Source organism: Lepisma saccharinum, chromosome 1 (genome assembly GCF_977018435.1).
Source record: "Lepisma saccharinum chromosome 1, izLepSacc3.1, whole genome shotgun sequence".
Taxonomy (NCBI): domain Eukaryota; kingdom Metazoa; phylum Arthropoda; class Insecta; order Zygentoma; family Lepismatidae; genus Lepisma; species Lepisma saccharinum.
Window position 1 is genome coordinate 118,279,835 of NC_139229.1, and position 22,445 is coordinate 118,302,279.

Here is a 22,445-nt window from a genome sequence, read left to right on the forward strand (position 1 = left end):
ATACTTTCAATCAGCTGGCGGAAGGTTTGCTGGGGAATGGTAGCCCATTCCTCGCGGAGCGCCAAAATGAGAAGAGGTACCAATGTGGGTTGGTGTGGTCTAGCATGAAGTCAGTGTTCCAAAACATTCCAGAGATGTTCTGTGGAATTCAAATCAGGACTCTGCACAGGCCAGTCCATTAGTGGAACGTTGTTGTCGTCAAACCACTCCCCCCCCAGGCTGGTAGATGTTGTACATCAGACATTCACCACACCCACACCCTACCATCGGATCACACATTGTGTACCATGCCACACCCTACCATCGGATCACACATTGTGTACCATGATTCATCACTCTACACAACAGTTTTCCACTGTTCTATGGTCCAGTTTCGATGCTCCTTGCACCACACAAGGCAGCATTGGGCACTTGCCTGTGATGTTTGGTTTATGAGCAGCTGCTCCGCCATGGAAACCAAGTTCCCGCACCTCACGCCGAACAGTTATGGTGCTTGGAGTAGATCCTGATGGAGTTCGGAATTCCTGTGTTGGTGGTGATGGATGATTGATGATTATATGCTGTACAACCCTCTTCAACACTCGACGGTCTCTGGAGGTTGACCTGCATGCTTTTGGGTTGTACATGTCCCATGTTTCCACTTCATGGTTGTACATGTGCCTGAGATCGCTGACTATGTGCTCCACATGGTAGATGGCAGTACTTTGTGGCCTCTATGATAAACACACATTTGTTTGGATACTTTTGATCACACAGAGTATGCTTTCTTATAAAAATTAAAGTTCATAAAATAGTTTCAGTCGAAAATATCAATAATAATCAAAGACAGTTCAGTTATATGGAATGAATCATACACCAGGAATCATATTAAAGGAGTCATCATCATTATTATAAATATACAGTCATACAAATGTAAAGATTTGAGGTAATTTACAAAGATCTCAATTCAAAAAATGCTGGAGTATTTTAAAAAAATAAAGAATTTAATGTTAGGGACCACAGTAGCTCAGTTGGTAGAACATCTGCTTACAACACGTAAGACCCAGGTTCGAATCCTGTGGCAGGTGATCTGGACCAAGAATTTTTGCAGTCATTTCCCTGTTTCTGCACGGCTCTGAATCCCACCCAGCTTCGGGGTAGCTGGGTACCTGGGGGGTAAAGGCAGCAGGTCATGATGCTGATCACATCATCCCAACTTTGACTGAGATCAAGAATATGTGAAGCTCTACCTCCACATCACTCCACATGCTTTCATGGCATGCACAGGAGTACCTTTACCTTACATTTGCACTTTCTAACACTGCATTGCTACAGTTGACACTTAGATTAAAACTTACCAGAGCCAGTTTATTAAGGTATTGTTATTTATTGCTGACATCTGTCAGGAATGCAGCGATCCAAGAAAGAATCCAGCGATCCAGGTCACCTAAAAGAATTAATTGTGGATGGTGTGTTACTCTAGGAACAAGACAAAATTTAAGCATGATTACAGGCTTTTCCATCATACATTTTCCAAATTCCACAGCCAATTCTATCCCAGAATAATTCAACTAATGTGTGGCCCAAATATTACTTGTAGTATATTATGCACTTACACAGAAATGTATGTCTTAAATAAGTCTATAATGTAAATATACAGGGTGTTTCAAAAAGAATCCTCCAATTTAAAAAGGCTATATTTACAAAATCAATGACCATAGAATCTTGCAGTAAGTTGTAAAATACATGTTGGAACATCAAGTTTCCCCACTAGACAACCCAGGTGTACATGACACACAGTGTGAGTGCAACTCACACTTTGGCAGATCCATCAGCTGTCAACGAGCATATACAACAGTACTTAGCAGACGCAAAAAAATCCCAACTCACTAACAGACTAGCAAGGCACCTCAAGTTCAACAAACACAGGATCCAAAAAGTTTCAGTTAGGCATACATCACACACCCTAATCAACACCAAAATCAAAGAGATGCATGCGATTATACACTTTCCGCACACTCTGAATATCGACAGCGGTCAGGCTCATCATGTTTGGCTCCCGCTATTACAACAGCTCAAACCCATCGCCCACAGCAGACGAAATGGCTACACCCCTAGCAGTAGTCGAGGAAACAACAACAGGAACCGGAAGTCAACCTAACACTAAAGCATTGAGTTTCCAAGTGGATGGTGGCAGAGGCCACCGAAATTAATAGAATATTTACAAGTAAGTTTCACAGATATATCTTTAGTAACTTGCTTACAGCTTATATTATCAACTGCGTTGTTTATTCCCCTCAACATGAAATCAAGTTTTACTTACAGTAGGTTTTGATTTGTTGCAGGTGCACCCTTCCTGGTGCAGCCCACTCTTCAGTCCGCATCAAGAAGGCAACCCAGCAACAGGAAGCATTCTGCATGCTCTGCTTCAAGAAATGTGAGTTCATTACAACTGTGCAACGTCAAATACTGTGAGCAGTAGGTGATAGCACCGTATTTACAATGAAACTCATGCTGCATAGCTGTAAAGGACTCATATTTCTTGAAGCAGAGCATGCAGAATGCTTCCTGTTGCTGGGTTGCCTTCTTGATGCGGACTAAAGAGTGAGCTGCACCAGGAAGGGATCTACCTGCAACAAATCAAAACCTACTGTAAGTAAAACTTGATGTTCCAACATGTATTTTACAATTTACTGCAATATTCTATGTTCATTGGTTTCCTAAATATAGCCTTTTTAAATCAGATAATTATTTTTGAAACACCCTGTATACTCTACAATGATATATTGTTAGCCTCTGTTATCTAAATGCTTTAACATGATGTGAAGTTCTAATTCTAACTAAAGCATAAATGAAATGACTCTTCCATTTATTCTCCTATGATCCACTAGTTTATTGGACCATCAATGCCCATGTACTGAGACTCAAACTTAAAAACTTCAGTAATGAGATCATGTGTCAATCACTCAACACGCTCACCTACTTGAAAAGCCACACACTCCATAACACAAAAGTATAAGTCTTTGTACTGAATGGTAGCCATGCAATGATTTTACCAAGTAAATAGTCTTCAGAACTTTTTAACAAGCTACTGAATTGTGAATAGAATATGACACCATTGAAGTTATTTGTTGATATGTGTAAGTACTGGCATGGGGGGCCATCAAGGCACATTTACTCCAAAAATAGTGTTGTTCCCTAAAAAAACATTGCTTAAATTTGAATTTATGATGGTTGGTTGATTTAGCGTTTTAAGTCCACTTTATGCACAGTAAGGCTAATCGGGACTGGACCTACAGTTTAAAGTGGAATCCGAACCACTATGTGCCTCCACCGGATATCGAACCCGGGACCCCTTGATTACAAGGCGACGACACTACCACTGCGCCATCGGGGAGGCCTTTGAATTTATGATGTTCATGCAATAATTAACACACATTATTGTGGCTGAAAATGAAATTATATGTGTGAAATACATAATTTTTGGTTGACTTTCATTTTCCAGGGGGGGGGGTGGCCCTGCCTTGCCCCCCCCTTCCAGACGCCCATGAGTACTGGAATGTTTTCTTAATTTTGTAGGTTCAAAAGGCCACAACAAAACAGGCATGATCATTACTGTTCAGTATAATCAAAGTCAATACAGCCTTCATCGTGAAAAGGTAACTTGGTACGAAGCTCAAGATATCTGCTTATCTAAAGGCAGTGGCCTTGCTGTAGTGGGCAGTTTGATCAGAGCCAAGAATATTGCAAGAGCTGCAAAGTGTACGTATCCATTCTGTTAAATTATGCACTGTCTAGGTATCTGCACAACTAATAAACAAAAATTATCAATTGCAGCTGAACCACTAACATTGTAAACTGATGCGAATACTGGAAAAACACTCTTACTGATTACCACCAAAACCAATGCTTAAACATTACCAAAACTTAGTTCTTTTATAAATTTTAATGTGTAAGTATTTAATTTGAAGTAGACCATGGCAATACCATAGCATTATTTTTAAATATAATATTACACATGAGATAATTATAACAGTTGTAATTTAATCACAACATTATTTTTCTTCATACAATACTGCACACAATTTTGCCTAATTTCCAAGATACTATATTAGTATCAGCATTGGCACAACCCTAATATCAGCATCTCCAGACTGAGATACACAATGGCTGTAATGCAACAGTTTTACCTTAAAATTGTGGATCATTACGTTGTTTTATTAGGAACTGGCCGCGGTGGCTCAGTCGGTAACGCGTCTGACTACCATGCTCAAGGTCCCGGGTTCGATCCCCGGCCGGTTCAAATCTGGGAACTTTTCTAACGTTGGAAGCGACCCCGGTGCCCACACAGCATCGAATGACATGGGTACCTGGGGGAAACCCTGGGGGGTGAAGGCGGTCAGGGGCGTGGTGCTGATCACATCACCCCCACTTATGACCGGATCAAGAAAGTGTGGGGCGTTACCCCCACACCCCCTATATGCCTTCATGGCATGGTGCTAAGCACAGAGGAGCACTTTACCTTTTACTTTTACTCTTCACAAAAGATGATGAACCCCCATAAATCTTTTATTGGAAACCAAAGTTTCAACTTACTACAATAAACATCATTAAGGGATGTAAAGGATAAGATGTATTAAAAATGATGTGATCAGAACCTGGCAGTTGGCAGAATGAATGTTGAGATTAGCTTCATATTACTGCTTTATTACTACCAAATGTTTCTTTAAATTTGTAAAGTATTTAAATATATTTGATATTAAAAACTGTCTTAGAATTTGTGCTGGGAAATACATTTGAAATATCCTGTATATTTATAAGCAGTACATTATTTATATATATTGGGTTGGTGCGAATGAAGTGTCCACTTTGACGTCTGGTGGGAAACTCACCTCAACAACACAACACAGAGATTGACTGAGGTCACGGGTCTAACGTCATAAGCTCCAGTAAACAGGCTGGAACACCCAGATAGTCAGGAGGCAGTGTGTTGCTGAACAGGGTTGTCTGAAAGTGTACCATGGAGAACACACAATTGCGAGTGATTTGTCCTTACGAATTCAAACTGGGACATTCTGCTCAGCAAGCCGCCAAAAACACTAACAGTGCATTTGGGCCAGGAATGGTAAATGAACACACCATTCGCCGCTGGTTTGTCAAATTTCGTTCTGGCCATTGACCAACATCATGTTCAGATGAGCTCATCAGGAACACCGTGGAAGCGGACCCTCGGAAAAGTGTTCGTGCCATTGCAGACGAGTTAGGCATACACCATACCACTGTCATTCGGCGGCTCCGTGCGATCGGTAAAGTGAAAAAGTTGGACTCATGGGTACCACATGATTTTACACCGGTCAACAAGACTCGCCATCTGGAGGTGTGCAGTTCTCTGAGTGTAAGGAAGAACCGGGAAGGTTTCCTGCATCGGATTGTCACTTCAGATGAAAAATGGATCTGCTATGACAATCGTAAACGATCAGGACAATGGTTGGATCTTGATCAACGTCCAGGGTGATTTCCGAAACCACCTCTCCACCGAAGGTGTTGTTGCTGGTATGGTGATCGATGGTGGGTGTGATCCATCATGTCTTTCTCAGGCGAGGTGAAACCATCAATGCAGATGGTTACAGTGCTGAACTCCATGAAATGCACCGCAAACTTCGTCGCAAGCATCCAGCAATGGTCCACAGACATGGTGTCCTCATGTTGCACGACAATGCTCGCCCACATGTCACGCAAAGGACGGTGCAGGCTCTCCACGAGTTGCAATATGAAACCTTTCCTCATCCAGCATATTCTCCCAACCTCTCTCCCTCTGACTACCATCTCTTCCGGCATCTCGATCACTTCCTGAAAGGGAAGACCTTCGCTGATGATCGGGCGGTGCAACATGCCGTTGAGTTCTTTGCATCACAGACTCCAGACTTCTTTCACCATGGAATCCAATTGTTGGCTGAGCGATAACAAAAGTGTGTGGCTGCAGACAGTGACTATTTTGATTAACCAGGTATTGTAGTTTTGATTTTTTTGGCCTTTGGCAATGACGCACCTGGGCGGACATTTCATTCGCACCAACCCAATATATGTGTGCGTGTGCAGGTGATGTTTCCTTAACATCTCATTTGCATCATCAGAGACAATGGAGTTGGAAGAAAACACTTGTGAATTACGTAGTGTGATTAAACTATGTACAGGATATTTCAAATGTATTCAAACATACTTAAGCATACTACAATTGTAAATATTCCATTCATTTTTATCTTTCTAGTTTTATTCATCTTTTTACAGTTTCCAATGATTTGTGGATAGGCGGAATGAAGATTGATAACAACTGGGTCTGGATCCATACGGGTCAAATGATAACAAATGAATCACATTATGGATTAATATCATGGGTTAAGGCTCCATATGACCCCATGCTTAATTGTTTAAGCATCAAATCACATAAAAAGATGGATCCTTTCTATTTTCCTCGTTCATGCACAGAGTACCATGCTTTTGTGTGCGAGTCCAGTAAGTTTTAGAAGTAATCAACACTCCATATGTCTTACTTCTGTGACCGCAATTGTCAACCCTGAACCACATTACAGAGGATAAACAGGACTATTTCAGTTTTGATAGATATGTAACGATGGATTCTCTGTTAATTGAACTATAATATAACTACATGAGGGATAAGTATGTTCAATCAGGTAATGTTAAGGGAGTTTTCATGCTGAAGTGACAAGCTACAAACAACAAGTGCATGCAACTCAGGGGTTTCACACCAAAGTAACATGCAACACAGGCTCCTCTAGCCATAAAAAAACATTCACTGTGCAAACCCAGCTCACAGACAGATGACAGAGTGCACAGTATTAAGAAAACGGCTCAGTCCAAGTGACATGCAGTGGCAAAGATACAATACAGGCAAAGCAAGGGCCGCTTGAACTATTAAAATATTATTTAATCCCTCATTGGTCATGTGTGGTCTCTAGTTTCAGGTGTGTGGTTCGCCTTTTATCAATGATTGTTTTGTCAACATTCTTCTTCTTCTTCCTGAGTTTCTGACTTTCCTCCTTTACCCCATGATTTTGTTTTCAGTGTTTGTCAGATCTTCGAGCCACTAGGGGGGGATTCATCCCTGGTCTCAAAGTCCATGCGTGACTGACAAAGCGTACCTTTTATTGTTTATTTCTGAGCCTGTGATTTCTATTAAACTGTGATATTTGTACAATAACTGAACAGTTGGTGTAATAAGATGGACTGAAGGGAAGAAGAGCAGATAAGACAGTTATTTATGGAACTCCTGAGGGAAAGTGACTAAATAGATGGACGGCTTGATTCAGTTGACCATTGAGATGAATCAGCACATTCATACGCGTGCCGTGAAAAATAAAAAATACTTTCAAACACCAGATATTTCATTTGCAAAAGAAATTCATTTCTTCAATTGCCTCCCAGTGATGCAGAGGTATATCTTCACCTTGTAATCAAAAGGGTCCAACTTGCCTTCTTCTGAAGACCATTGCAAACAACACATGTTGCTCGTCACTTTGGTCGAAAAGCTCCCGAAGAGTTTTGTTTGAAACCAACTTGCAAGACTGGAAGGAGTTTTAAAGAAGATCATAATGGTATTACTGTATTATTTAATCCTCTATTATTGCAAAAGTAAGACTGTAAGGGGTACATCACTCAATATAGAGATAAAACTTAAAACTGAGGAAAGAATGCAAACTACTGTCCAGGAAAAACTTATTGGACCTCTTGCGTGGAATGAAAAAATAAATGTATGTTGAGTGAATGGTACAATTACATTGACTTAAAATATCCATCTATGCTTCAATGAAACAAAAGTGTGAAAATATAGATTTTACTGTTTTTCAAATGTAAAATTTCATTAACTGGATGTTCTTTTGGAAAATGAAGCTCTTCGTCATACAATACTTATGTGTAAACAAAGCTATCATACAAGGGGTAGACAAATAATAAGTTACCCCAGTCTGTGATCTGCAGGTATTTTAAATCTAAAAATAGAACATGTTCGTACAGAAAAAAAGGCATTCTTCCACTATTTTTTGACATAGTTCCTACCAACATTGATACACTTGTCGTACAGCTTCACAAGTGTGAAGAATCAATTGCTTCCCTCCCAGTGCCTTCTTAAAAGCAGGGAAGAAGTGGAAGTCACTGCAAGGCAGGAACTATAGGGTGGATGGTCCAGTTGCTCCCAACCAATGGTGGCAAGGTGTTTGACAGTTGCTGCCTCCATGTGGGGTTTTGCATTGTTGCTTAGACTGAGGAATGATGTGTGTCCAACTACAACATATTGCCAACTGAACAGTTCTATGGTTTCCGGGAAATAAAAATACAGAAAACTTATATTTTACTATACCTTTTATACAATGTTGAAATCTCATCAATTTTAAAAATCTGATGAAAATTTGAAAGAACAGATGATAAAGTTCCATAAATAATAATAATTGTCATGAAATGCATGCCATCTATTCAGTGAAGTACTCAAAAGTGCTTCATACAGAAAAGAGGCTCCCTGATGCCATAGTGATAGCATTGAGTCCCGGGTTCAATACCCAGTGGAGGTGCATAGTGGTTCGGATTCAACTTTAAACTGTAGGTCCAGTCCCGATTAGGCTATCTGTACATAAAGTGGATTTAAAACAAAAACTCAAAGTCGGCGAGTTCAATATATTTTCCTTGACAGTAGCCTGAATCAATTTTGCTATGTTGCAGCTATCTGCTTTTCTTGCTCAGTGTACCTACTCTCTCCCTCCTAATTATATTTAATGTATGCAGAATTGATATTTTTTCACCCATATTATCGTTACTCTACCATTTAACAAGCTTGTACTTGATAGTGTAAAAAAAAGATATACTGTAAAAAGCATTTTGACTATCTACATGTTATACCTCATATGAAATATATAATTATAAGAAAATGTTACTGAAAAGAGCACATCAGCAAGTCTTTGGATGGTTTATGCAATTTTGTGTATTTCTTCTTGGAGTAGTATAAAATTAATACAATACCTTGCAAATACCCAACTATGCACAGCCCTTGTATTTGTATTATCTGGGAATTAATGTTAAATGGGGGAGAGGGAATTTGTTGAATATTAAAATACATAGTAGAAGTGGAGGGGAGGAGTGGGATATGATACATGTTCCACACTGTGATAAGTTATACATAACAAAAGAAACTTCATCATCTCACATGAAATTTTTAACTTCTTGTACACAGTACTCTCTAAATTCCAGTCTTAACTTAAATTGTGAAAATATATACTGTGATCACAAGTAAAAGAACATTATATATGTATTACAAAATACAACTGCATTCCAAATTTTTACATTTGGACTTCAATTCATAAGCTGCACAAGCTTTAACCATGAAAGTAATATTTAGATGTTTAACATCCATGGTTCAAAACATGATAAACATGGTGCACTGAAACTGATGTGTCAACTTTTAAAATAATTTAGGAAAATATTAAATTTAGCTAATTTTATTAATATGCTTATTATTAATACTTTCCTTGGATATTTGATCTATTTCATGACCTTTTTTTACAAACTTGTTCAATTACTACATGATTATGTGTTCCAGGTTACATAATGATAAAAGTAACACTTAATCCACATGGGCATAACTAGGCTGGGGCAGCAGGGGCAGTGCCCCGAGGTAAAGGGGGCTGGAAGACTAATGGATTTTCCTCACTTATGCTTTCTTTGTTAGACTGGCCTGCTGCAGGCAGATTATAGTGATGTGTGAGGCCCCAAGCTGGTGGTTTTTGTATAAGTGCACGTCTGCCATCTGCAAAGAATGCCATCAAGGTAAAATTATGAAGGTTTTAAATTAAGTAAGGACTGCAACGCTGGCCAAGAAATCCGAATACGTAGAAAAAAGAACCCAACAACTTGCATCTCAGAATTGCATCAGTCATAATTTAAATTTGGTTCTTAATGCTGTAGAGGGTAACTGGACCTGTTATTCTCACAGTAGCAAAGGCATAGAGGTCATATTCTAAACTTAAAATTATAAAAACCTATTGATGCAGTACTATGAGTCAGGAATGTCTTACTGGTCTGGCTTTACTTTCAACTGAAAATGACAGAGCCAAAAAAAATCAAGTTTAACAATCGATGCTTTTGTGTAAATGATAATACATTAATATATAATGTAAGCATTGTAATTAATCGTTAATCTTAATTTGTTAATGAGTAAAGAATGTATTTCACAGTATCTATTTTATTAGTTATTTTGCACTATTCGTCTCTAGAATTTATCAAAAACAAACGCATCTTTAATCATAATAAAGAGAATTATATTTCCTTACACTTCATATGCTAAAATTATGCATTTCTTGTATTCGTAGACCAGCCACCATAACAGCAGTAACTAAGGGGCCCCAGTTGAGTAGTTTGAGCCAGGGCCCCCATGAGTTTTGTTATGCCCCTGCTCAGATAAAAAAAAGGTAAAGTGCTCCCCTGTGCTTAGCACCATGCCATGAAGGCGTATAGGGGGTGTGGGGGGTAACACCCCACACTTTCTTGATCCGGTCATGGGTGGGGTGATGTGATCAGCATCACGCCCCTGTATGCCTTTACCCCCCCCCCCCAAGATTTCCCCCAGGTACCCATGTCATTCGATGTTGGGTGGGATTTGAACCTGCCGGGGATGGTAGTCAGATGCGTTACCGACTGAGCCACCACGGCCACGAAGACTAAAATACCACCCAGGATTCAGAATTCAGATATAGGATTTAAAACTAGGATATTGGGTTCAAGGTTCCATAGTATGACATTGGTCAAGGATTTGAGATTCAGGTATCAGATCAAACATTCAAAGCTCAAATAACGGATCCAGGCCTGGGGATTTGATTCTCACTGGATTTAGATTCAGTTCAAATACACATCCCTAAGTGTCATAGCAAGGTGTTGCTACACTGAAGATATTTAAGTTGTTAACAAGAGATATACAAAACAAGTCATGTGTTTGTACATAGAGGCATGTGCAATTTATTAAAGGAACTACTTCATGATACTGTTTCTATTTTGAAATGTGTCTATTATTATTAATGAAAAATAAACCACTCAAAGACTTGCTCTTTCCTTGCTCATGAAAGTCAGTGAAGCTTGTATTGTAATATTTTGTTTTATGCACTTCAATTAATATTACATTTATAATTTGTAAGTTTATATGGACAAGAATGTACTCTTGTAGAAATAAACACCTCTGATTTTGTTGTTGGCTCATTATTTATTCCAAAATAAACACTCTGAATGTTTATTAGTTGTTTTCATGCTTATTGCAAAGGAACACAGACAGTTTTCACAGGAAGCACAAAAAATACTTTCAGATCAATGCCATGGAAATTCTCCTAATTGTAGTTTTTTGTGAAATATACAATTTTTAACTCGGTTGCTAACACACGACTTGCTGCTTATGAATGAGGTCCAAATTGTTAGAGCATGTATTTTTACTTCTAACTTTCACAATTATTAAGTAAAATGTTATTTTACCACTATAGCTATATTCTTTATTAATTGCATTGATTACAGTAAATATTTCACAATGGACATCCTTTACTTGCAAAACATTATTCCTGATTTGTATAATTATTGTATAATTGTATTGTATAATTATTTTCTTCATTTTCAAACTCTGAAGCACTACTGCCATTTTTTGATTATTAATGGCCCCTAGCTATGGCTCCCCAAATCCCATTCCATTTCAAATAATTTCAATTTGCTTGTGGAAACACTTCTAATGAATTATTTTCCTGTTGTTTACGGTTATTACAAGCATAAGAAAACAGTTTTTCGTTGTGACGTTTCAAGAGAGCACACGCTCCCCTTCGTCTGATAATGGGAGGGTGTGTTCTCCTGAAACATCACAACGAAAAACTGTTTTCTTATGCTTGTAATAACCGTAAACTACAGGAAAATAATTCATTAGAAGTGTTTCCTGAAGCAAATTGAAATCATCAGACGAAGGGAGCGTGTGCTCTCCTGAAACGTCACAACGAAAAACTGTTTTCTTATGTTTGTAATAACCGCAAACTACAGGAAAATAATTCTACAATGCAAGCAATGCTTACATACAAGAAAAACTTCTATGAAACCTTTCTTTGTTAAAAATAAGGGGTACTTCTTTCTCAAAAAGAATGAGGGAAGTCATAGGGGGACCTGGTTAGCCATGGCAGTAAAGTTGGCTGATATACAAGAGGCCTTGGTTCAAAATCTCAGGTGGAACTATTTCTGCCAGTGTCCTTCACATAGAAGTTAGAGAGCCTCAACCAGCCTGTATTCAATCCTGATAGGTAACAGCAGCAGGAGTTCGGTACTGATCAATTCACCTCTACTATGTCTGAGATCGACACCGTGTGGAACTTTATCTTCTCACACTTACGTGTCTTTAACTTTCCCTTTACAGGGGGAACCATTGACCCTCCCGCTCCTCATATTACTTATGCCCCTGGCTTTAGATTTGTCCATGTGTTTTGTAATTTTTTATTGTAAATTTTTAATTTGTATTTTGTTCTAAGTTCAAGTTATGCTGAGAGAGGCTAATCGGGCCTGGGCCTACAGTTTAAAGTGGGATCCGAACTAGTATGCTATGGGTATCGAACCTGGGACACCTTGATTATAAGGCAACAACTATGCAACCAGGGAGGCCAAATACAGCCTCGTGTTTTCATAGATAAGCACAATATTTTTTTGTATTGTTGTTACTTTAGCTCAAACTATTGATATAGAATAGTAACTTTTGTTTTAATTTCAGTGTACAGTTGTTCTTTGTTCAAGCATCACTTATGTACACGTTCCTCTTCATCTGTTGCAGCACAAGATAATCTGGAGAAGACCAAGAGATAAATGTCAAAATTTTCGCTTTTGTGAGAAATTTAACTTTTGACCTTCGTGGAGCTTTCAAGAAGTCACATGGTGCTCTCATTTTCAAAACATGCAAAGCATAATAGCAACAATATGCTTTCAGTTTTGTACGAATGTATCAAATATTTGTATTTGTACATTTAAAAAACAGTTTTGAAGAAAGAGATCATATGCAGAATTGGAATTTCTGATGGATAAGGTGGATGTGGTCCTCAGTTTTTGTACAATTAAAAAAATGTAATGGATATCTCTAGAAAAAATATGATTAAAGAAATTTTTCTTTCACGATAATAAATTCCTACTATCTTTTGCTTGTGTAATGTTAGAAAACAAATGCTATTTTCAGTTCTCTATGCCGTTCGACTATGACTGCTGAAAGTGGAGATTCTTAATTGGAGAATGCTGGGTTGAGTTTGAGTCTAGACGGATAAACGTTTGTGTGATCAAGATTTGCATTTATATTTTGTTATTTTATGTCAATTTTCTGTCACTTTTGGCTAATCGTGATTGTGAGGATGAATGATGATCAGATGAAATTCATGAAGGGACAGTCACAAAGAACATATCCCCAGGTTGGGACTTAAAACCGGAACCTTTGGTGACAAAATCGAAAGTCAACCACTTAATGCACTTGACCATTGACCCAGCATGGATCAACATGAAGACAATACAGTAGATGTTTATGCATATTATCCTGCTTATGAAAAATTTCTTAACCGGGGGGGAGAGGGTTCCCCATTTCCCTTCCTATGTCAAGCACTGGAATGATAAGAATAAAAACTCTGAATGATTATTACCCCTCGATGGAACATTAAAAAAATCAACTTTTGCTAACATAATTTCACATTTCTCAAAAGAATTGTTCATACAGTTTTATTGCATAATAGGATAAGTAAGTATATGTACATATTTCTTACAAAATATGAGTTAAGATACAGTGACAACTACTGAGATGTTTTCCAGTGTGTGACGATATCTTGATGATTATAGTTTAAAGGTTCATTCTTCAGATTTGTTAAATTTGTCATGAGATCATTTCTTTTGACTGTTTCCTGAAAAGATTTAACAAGCAAACAAGTTTATAATATTATTACAGTGTATTGATCTGTACTGTGATACTTCACAATATCAATTTTCCAGGCCTTACAGTTACACTTAAACTTGCATGTGTGTGGAGACAATACTTTAGTTGTTATTCTTATAGGCTCGCATAACCACTTTTTATAGTTGGAAAATAATCTAACACAGTTATTTTTAGTGGTCTTTATTTTCTTTTATCTGCGATGTTTCGTTCTGGTTTCCCAGAACTTTTTCAAGCTACACTAAGATATACATACAATAACACAACTTCACATGGCTAGTCACTTTACACTAGAAAATGCATGTATGTATATAATGGTCAGTCGACAAACTACGTTTTGCTTGCGCAGTTCAAAACTGTGTATGGAAGGCATAACGTGTGGACCAGAAGACTGCAAATTTTAGAACTGCGCACATGCAGAAAACAATGTCCAAAGACTGAGCACAAAAGCATAGATGTCTACGCAGTTCTCAAAGGACTGCACAAGCAAGTCTGTCTGAGTGTGAATGCTCCCCTCCATCTTTTGTGCACCTGTTGCTATTTCCCTTCGACCTTAGTGCTGAAACACTATTAACGGAGTTCAAAAATGTTCTTGTCCTTTTCCTACACAAATTCATTCTTGTACAAAGATGACCGATATTATTCACGTCAGTATTCACGCAAGTTTTGAGCGAAGTTCATTGAAATCTACAAGAGCTTTCAGTGTTTTTAGTGAGTAAAATCAAAGGGCTACAGTGATCGTGACAAGAAGAGTCAGGCCCATGAGAGCTTAATACAAAATACAAAGATTAACGCTGCAGTGAACAGATATACAGAACTAAGAAAAATCAATTCTATGAGGAATGTTTACTAATGAAGAACTTTAAAAAGATCTAAGATCAACTACTTACGTGTGTGAGTACAATTTGTCGATCAAAACAACGTTTCAGAGGTCAAGACTGCCTCCTTCTTCAGGTTAATGTGTATTCTTCGGCACCAAACATGGTGTCAAGTTTAGAAAGTGTTACTTGAGGATACGGGTTAAAGGTTATGGTAAAAAAACACTTACTGAAGAACCCGCATTGTAGCTATAAAAACCGTCATTATTTCCACACACAAATCTAAAACCGTGCATATCACAATCTAAAACGTCATAAAAGAAATGTCCGAAGCGGCTCTTAGGAGCCACACGGCCAGTGCTTGGTAGAAGTGAATGTGCAGCGTATGCTCAACACGGAGAAGGAAGCAAACTTCCCCTCCTTGGTTTTCCCCTCATGAAACCCGCGCATCACCAGTCCAAGGTGAACTCGATTTCCACCTCAGCAGCCTTCCTGACCTCAGACATAACATGGAAACCCAACTTGGCGTCATTATTCACAGATTTATCCAATTTTTTGAAAAATGCAATCCATCCATCTTCCAAATTCCCTTCGTCTCTATTAAGTTTATTCCAATTATCCGTGCATATATAGGCTATTTCATAAACATTCCTATCCAATTTGTTGTTCACATTTCTGATAACTTCCCTTGTTGCGATCTTATGCCCGCTAACTAATATGTGCTCTGATAGTCCTGTTTTGGGTATCCCCTCCTTTATATCCTTGTCATGTTCACCCCACCTGATGCGCATGCTCCCCGTCTGTCCCACGTTCGCATCTAATCCTATGAACTCCCTTTTGCCCTTCCGGGTTATCTTGCCGATTCCCCCCCCCCCCTTTTTTTATATCTGGTGAAATGCTTTTCAGTGCTCCGAGGGGCTTTCATCCCACATTTTACACCATACCCTCGCACTGTTTTTTCAATTCTTTCGGAGACACCTTTACAATAGTGGATTCCAACAAAATAGGTTTCATTTCTACACTTACCTACCCCAGTTTCATCTTCCTCTTTCTCTTTATCGCTGTAAGATCGTTCCCTCCTTATTATTTTCTTTGCTTTCTTGGCTGCCTTTTCCATATCCAGTATTGTATACCCATTTTTTATACCCATCCTCTTTATCCATGCTTCTTCTTTTTCATCATTACATAGTCTTTCAGCTCGGATAAAAAAATTAAGGTAAACATTGGACTTCATCCTATTAGAATGTTGAGATTTCTTGTGGAGGTATAAGTTGCCTGCCAACGGTTTATGATAAACCCCGGTTACAATCCCTTGGTCAGTTTTGGTAATGCATAGGTCTAGAAAATTGATCTTCTCGTCAACTAGGTTTTCCCTGGTAAAACCGATTCTAGTGTCTTGTTTTCCTAACTCGGTAAAAACCTTGTTACCAGACCCAGTAAACCGAAAATATTAACAGATCATGACTGTCGATGTTTGAAACGTGTGGTGAAGTCAAACCGGAAGGCGTCATTACAGATGGTGGCACAGGAGTTTCGATCGGCTTCCAGCAGTGCTGCAAGTGATCGTACTGTCCACCGGGAGATCATCGCACTTGGTTTTCATGGTCGCTCAGCAGTTCCCAAGCCCCATATCACAGCCAGCAATGTGACCCGTCGGTTGCAGTGTTGCAAGGAAGGCTGCCATTGGACTCTCGAACAATGGAAATGTGTCCTATGGAGTGATGAATCGCGCTACCTGATGTGGCGGTCCAATGGACGTGTGTGGGTGTGGCATATGCCTGGTGAACTCTGTTTACAGGACTGTATCGTACCCGCAGTGAAATTTGGCTGAGGTAGCATCATGGTGTGGTCCTGCTTTTCGTGGTATGGTCTTGGTACACTTGTTTTAGTTCGGGGAAATATGAATGCTGATGCATACCAAAAAGTTCTGGACAATTCTGTGCTACCGACATTGTGGGAACAATTCGGTAATATCCCATGCCTGTTTCAGCACGACAATGCTCCGTCATACGGCAGGCATTATCAACACGTGGTTCGAGGACATGGGTGTGCAAAAACTTGATTGGCCAGCCCAAAGTCCAGATATCAACCCCATTGAACACCTTTGGGACGAGTTGGAGCACAGCTTGAGAGCCAGGCCATGTCACCCAAAAAAACACCACTGAGCTGTTTGCCGCTTTGCAGGAGGAATGGGGCAAGATTCCAGTCGACACGTATCGCAAATTGGTGGAAAGTCTTCCTCGAAGGGTTGCGGACGTCATTGCGGCAAAAAGTGGCCCTGCCCGATACTGATGTGGTGCTGCGACCGGATTAACGTACTGGTATGGGGTGTCCGGTGACAAATGGCAACATAGTGTATATAACAGAAGTATTTTTAAGGAAATTGGTGACTTTCCAGTAGTCAGTGTCTGGACCATCTTAAACGTCTCGAGCTCCTAAGACATTTAATTTGCCTTTCTTTTGCAAGGCTAACTGCTAAAATTGACCAGAGCAGCACTTCCTGCGTGGAACTGAGTACAAAAATCTGTGCAGGCAAGACGTAGCATGTGAACGCACCAGAACAGCAACGTCTTGTCCTGTAGTTTTGAACTGTGCAAGCAAAATGCAGTTAAAAACATAGAGTGTGGGCCGGCATTAATAATAATACCTCAATTTTGCAATTGAAAACTGAGTCAATATATACATATATATTTTATGTGTGTGTGTGTGTGTGTGTGCATATGTATGTATTACTTACTTGCTTGCATCAGAGCATTATCCATTGTGCTTTCTAACAGCAGGACGAGTTGTTGTTGTCGGTTTAGTGGTGCTTGGTTTACTTGTTCCTTCTTCCATTTCTACATAATCATTTAATGGAGGAGCTGAAAAATATGTAAATTAGAATTTGTCTTTACACGATTGCTACAAAACAGTGCAAATTCAACTGGAATGTGATCAGAAATTTGTTTACCACATTACCTATACCTATAGTTTCATATGCTGGATGTATAAATTTGCAGTATAACATTAATTTACTAATGTGATATTTGTTTATATTGATTTTTATTTGTAGCACATCTTTAAGATGTGAAGTAATTATTGTTTACAAGACTATAACAAATGTAGGAAATGGGGTACAAAATGTACTTATACATTAATATCATTAAATTATACGATAAATGTTCCGAACGTTTAACGATTTTTTCAAAGTATCTTGGGAGAAAGACAAAGTATTTCAGAATTGTGGAAAGTATTGTTACAGTAAATTTCAACCTTGGTGAAAGTAATTACCAGAATTTGGAGTTCGGAAAAGTGGAGTTTATCGACAAAAAAAAAAAGACGTAAAAGATGCCTTATGCAAATATCCTCACTTTCCATCCACAAGGCATTCCAGAGACTACTGCTGACACGAGGCTCGAAGGAGTGAAATGCTTGAGACTAGCACCAACCTGACAAGCTATTGAAAGCATTTTAAGAAAATTATTGTAATGCTAAGAGTCCTGGCCTGGCTAACCCAACCACGAAAGCATTTAGAGACGTTATTTGAATACTAAGTCCCCTAAACCTGACTCGCCTAACCTAACTACAAAACCCCTTCACACCAAACACACGACCTACATGGTAGCAGAAGTCCATAAGCAAGACAACAGTAAACGAATGGTTGGTTGTAAGAGATTTCGATTTAAGTCTGTTAATACACAGTGCGGAGTTTCAGCGATTACTTACTGGCTCTGTCTGAAAGGTACAAAGTAAAGACTTGAAGTATGGTCTTGGCGGAAGTGACGTCAACTAGTACAGTTCAAAAGCACCAAGAACAGAAGTACGCACGTGCACAGCTCGCAGTGCAGATGGTTGGTGACTAGGTCACGTGATTTCCGCACTCGTTGTTCATTTGTAGAAAGCCAGCGACACAGATACATATACGTTATGGGCCAGCAAGTTGTTGGTTATAGTTTTTCTAATGTGTGGAAATTATGTGTACGAACATTTGAAAATGCTACGTGATTTCTATGGTGAAAAATAAGTGTTTAAAATGCAAGAAAAACAACGAATACTCAGTTTTATCTACTGATCGTATTTGGTGCTGCAGTTGAAGTGCAATTTGAAAGGCAACACTTCCAGTCCACGACTTGAAGACCACACTCCAAGACCATACTCGGAGGATACTCGCTTCAAGTACAGTCTTGCACCTTTCGGACATGGCCACTGTGTGTATGCTTGACACTGGTTCTAAACTTCTATGTAATTCTGTTCTTGCCAACAACCATTTGTTTACTATAATCTTGGTTCTGAACAAAGGCTTTCGTGGTTAGGTTAGGTGGTCAGGTTTAGTTCTCTTAGCATTAAAATAATATCCCTAAATGCTTTCTAAAAATAAGGTTCTAAATTACTTCTAAATTCATTCCCACTAGTCTATGAAACTTACTCTCACTTACCAACAAAGAATGCATTGTGCATGGGGAGCATGCATGCTTGCGTAATGTAAAGGCCCAAGTTCCTTTTGTTTTATTACGATTTCATCATGCTACAAATGCAATTTTTACATGGTTCGATTTCAATATACGTCTGTTAACACATACTGCGGAGTTTTAGCGATTACTTAAGGTTTTGTTCAATATATGTTTTCGTGGTTAGGTACAAAATGTACAATTTCCAGATGTGACCCCTGGTTTTTACAAGAGATTCGTGATTAGGAGGCCAAAATTACTTAGTATACCGAAAATTAACACAATTACAGACTTTCTCTATATTGTCAATTCTTACCCGGTAACAGTATGGTATAGTGAAAACACATTTCTTCAAATTTACAGGAGAAACTACTTATGGAACTGAGTTTCTGTAGACTTTTGGAAGCTCGTGGAAGTGTTTTCTCCCTTCGCTCAACTTATTCGGCTGGTAAATCATGTATTTTTCGACATTAATGTATCTCCGATGCACGTTAGCTATTGCTACCATTACCGTTGACTACGTAAAATCAAATGTTCCGTACATTCGATTATGTAACCCCCTGTTAGTGTAGCAACCACGCGGTAGTTTTACAAGATGACGTGTGAAGGTTGCATTGTGAAATTATTTTTTTCTTTCAATTTAATTTTTTGTTTGCCTAACCTAACCTTCCGTGAATGGTTTGTGGATCAATTTTCGCTTAAAAAACTTTCTGTGAATAGTTTGTGCGGCATTTTTCTGTTAATAAGTTTGGAAACACTGCGTATCAGCTGACGATAGACTACGTGAGTCAAGATTTTCCCGCCATATTGTGTCTAACGATAGGGAATTAGCAACGAACAATAAATGCTTGTAATGTGAAAAATTACGCTTTTTTCAGTGAAAAAAGCAAAACCCCACGTTCAAAAATGTTCCGCTATGCATAACAGGTAAGTACACATGTAAATAATTAGGAAATAAACGAGTGAAATGTGTTTTCACTATACCATACTGTTACCCCTATAACAATCGGAACCGTTATCCTTGGGCCAATGGAATATACAGTACTCTAGATTCTGTCAAGGTACATAGAGCGATTCTGTAACACTGGATTCAACTGATCACATGCGAAACTCAAACAACTTGTTGGTGAGCGAAACTCGAACAACTTGTTGGTGAAGTCCCGTCCTTCGTCTTCTGACGTAGGTGCACAATGACATCCTTGTTGTTAGGTTTAGTTCTATTAGCATAAATACAATGAAAAAACTAAAATTTTCCCGAAACCTAACAAGGAAATATATTAACCTGACGTCAGAAGACGAAGGGCGGAACTTGAGCAAAAGGTTTCTGTATGTGCATGTAATTCCAACTTTCGCCATAGATGTCCCTGTTGCGCTCTGTTGATGCTGCTGAGTGCTGTCCTCTCGCGTGATTTTTTAGAAGTAGTTCTATTCATTTGATTTGATATTTGTTGATTTTCTGCGGATTTTTATTTGGCTTCGCTAATCACGAAGATGGGGATGAGTGATGTGAGGATTATTCCTCATCATTTCCGATGGAGGATTTCGAAGGCATCTGCATTATAACAGGGAGTGAAGTGTCTAAGAAAATTCACCAAGCTAATCCGTAGAGCATAGCTGTCTCCTGCTGAAAGAACCATATAGCTATTGTTTATATAACACAGTGCAATTGTAGGTTCAGTGAGGTACCCGACTCTGAAATTCGCCCCTCCCAACAGTAATTTCTGGATCTGCCACTGTTTTAAGGTCTTCCTTGGTGTACTTGGGTGTTTTTGTATATCCGAAAGCACTCTCGGTTCGGTAGGGTTAATTAGAGCCTTCATGTGAGTATAACGAGTGTGAGTATAAGTACGTATAACAGTACATGCAAGTCTTATACATTCTCAGACAAAAGATCAGCTTACTATGTCTCTCTCTCTCACATACACACACACACACAAACGAAAAATTCACCATGATGTTTAAGCTGCTAAAATCTTTCTCGTATAGCTAAATATAATCGCGTCTAGGAGTGGGTAATAAAACCATTCTTCTTTTTGAATCTTCAACAGTTTCGTCAAGGATAATATATAATCCTTGTTTTCGTCCTCTGTTTCATTCTGAAACTGCTTCTTCTCATTTCGATTTCGGACCTGTACAGTATAATTGCCCATATTTAGATCGTGTATATCTAGATTTGATGCCAATTCTTCCGCAAATCTAACATCTATCACATCGAGGTTAATGTTTTGTAGACATTCGCTCACTGCATTTATGTGGAGTAAAATTGAGCCTGTTACGAACAAGCTCAATATTATAACTTCCAATTTTTCAATAGGCTTACTTTTTTTTCTCTTCCAATTTTGCCGCCCTGGAAATTTGCCGTTCTGGGTTCCCCCTCCCCCTTTCCGCGGGCCCTGCTTTCGCAAATTACTGTGAAAGAATATTATGTGTGGAATGTACAGTTTTATGGTGGCATTAATTTGTCTACTTATTCCACCATTTATTATAGTTAATGAAAAATTCGAAGTGATAATTTGTCTCTTGATTTCAACTTAAATTTACACTAAAACTTCAGTCTAAATTGTCGATTCTTATACTAAATTTTACATGTAATTGGTGGTTTGCAAAGAAATTTTGTAAACAAATATTTTACTCTCAAATCTGTCTTTTTTCAATACATAATTCTGAATTTTGTTCTGGCCGCAGGCATAGAAATGGGACCTGGGACCAGATTAGATTTAAAACATTTTAAAAGATATGTTCAACATTTATGTGAATGTATAAATATGATTTCATGTTTAATTTCTCTGTACATGCTGAAACTAAAAGTAATGTTTTACCGTCTGCATGTAATAATAATAATAACTACAATGTACTTTTTCGTACTATTTACATTGTATCTCGAGGAATTGAAATACAAGGGATTTCTGATAACACCTCCCCCACCCCCGGAAAAAAATTCTGACCATGTCCTTGATTTACTAAGTACTACTGCATACCAGAACCTCTAAGCAAAGAAGAACTTGATAAATTGGTGAATTTCTTTCAATTATTTGTGTACTTCTATTTACAAAATCCGGTGATATATACGTAATAGTATTTTCAGTGGGTTACTGGTAAACCCATAAGTGAGATTCTGGGTTGGCAAGGAGGTAGGGAGAGACAGCTGCCATCCCAAGGTTATGAGATGAGGGGGGGGGAATAATATACCAAAGTCTCAAGTAATAACTCAAAACCGAAATATTTCAATCCTGAGAAATTACAGGTTTG

General features: G+C 38.6%; 2 protein-coding genes across 5 annotated transcripts in view; one reads left to right on the forward strand and one right to left on the reverse strand.

The window, feature by feature from the left end:
• Positions 1 to 12,852, forward strand: part of LOC145985316 (lymphocyte antigen 75-like) — a 39,568-nt gene extending 26,716 nt beyond the window's left edge. Inside the window, exons 16-18 of the mRNA XM_083119186.1 lie at positions 3,559 to 3,741; positions 6,268 to 6,492; positions 12,821 to 12,852. Coding sequence (XP_082975312.1) covers positions 3,559 to 3,741; positions 6,268 to 6,492; positions 12,821 to 12,852 — 440 coding nt within the window. The remainder of the gene's footprint in view (positions 1 to 3,558; positions 3,742 to 6,267; positions 6,493 to 12,820) is intronic.
• The window catches only part of LOC146000114 (uncharacterized), a 47,618-nt gene that overhangs the window by 3,280 nt on the left and 21,893 nt on the right, over positions 1 to 22,445 (reverse strand). For 2 of the 4 annotated variants that reach the window (XR_014443477.1, XR_014443478.1), the window contains exons 10-11: positions 17,507 to 17,630; positions 1,338 to 1,426 (exon numbers count right to left, since the gene is read on the reverse strand). Coding sequence is in view for 2 of the 4 variants with exons in the window: in XM_083137472.1 (XP_082993598.1) it covers positions 17,524 to 17,630 (107 nt within the window). In the remaining 2 variants the exon portion in view is untranslated. Of the gene's footprint in view, positions 1 to 1,337; positions 1,427 to 13,727; positions 13,923 to 17,506; positions 17,631 to 22,445 lie in introns of those variants that run through there. The other 2 variants (XM_083137472.1, XM_083137464.1) reach the window with 1 other exon arrangement.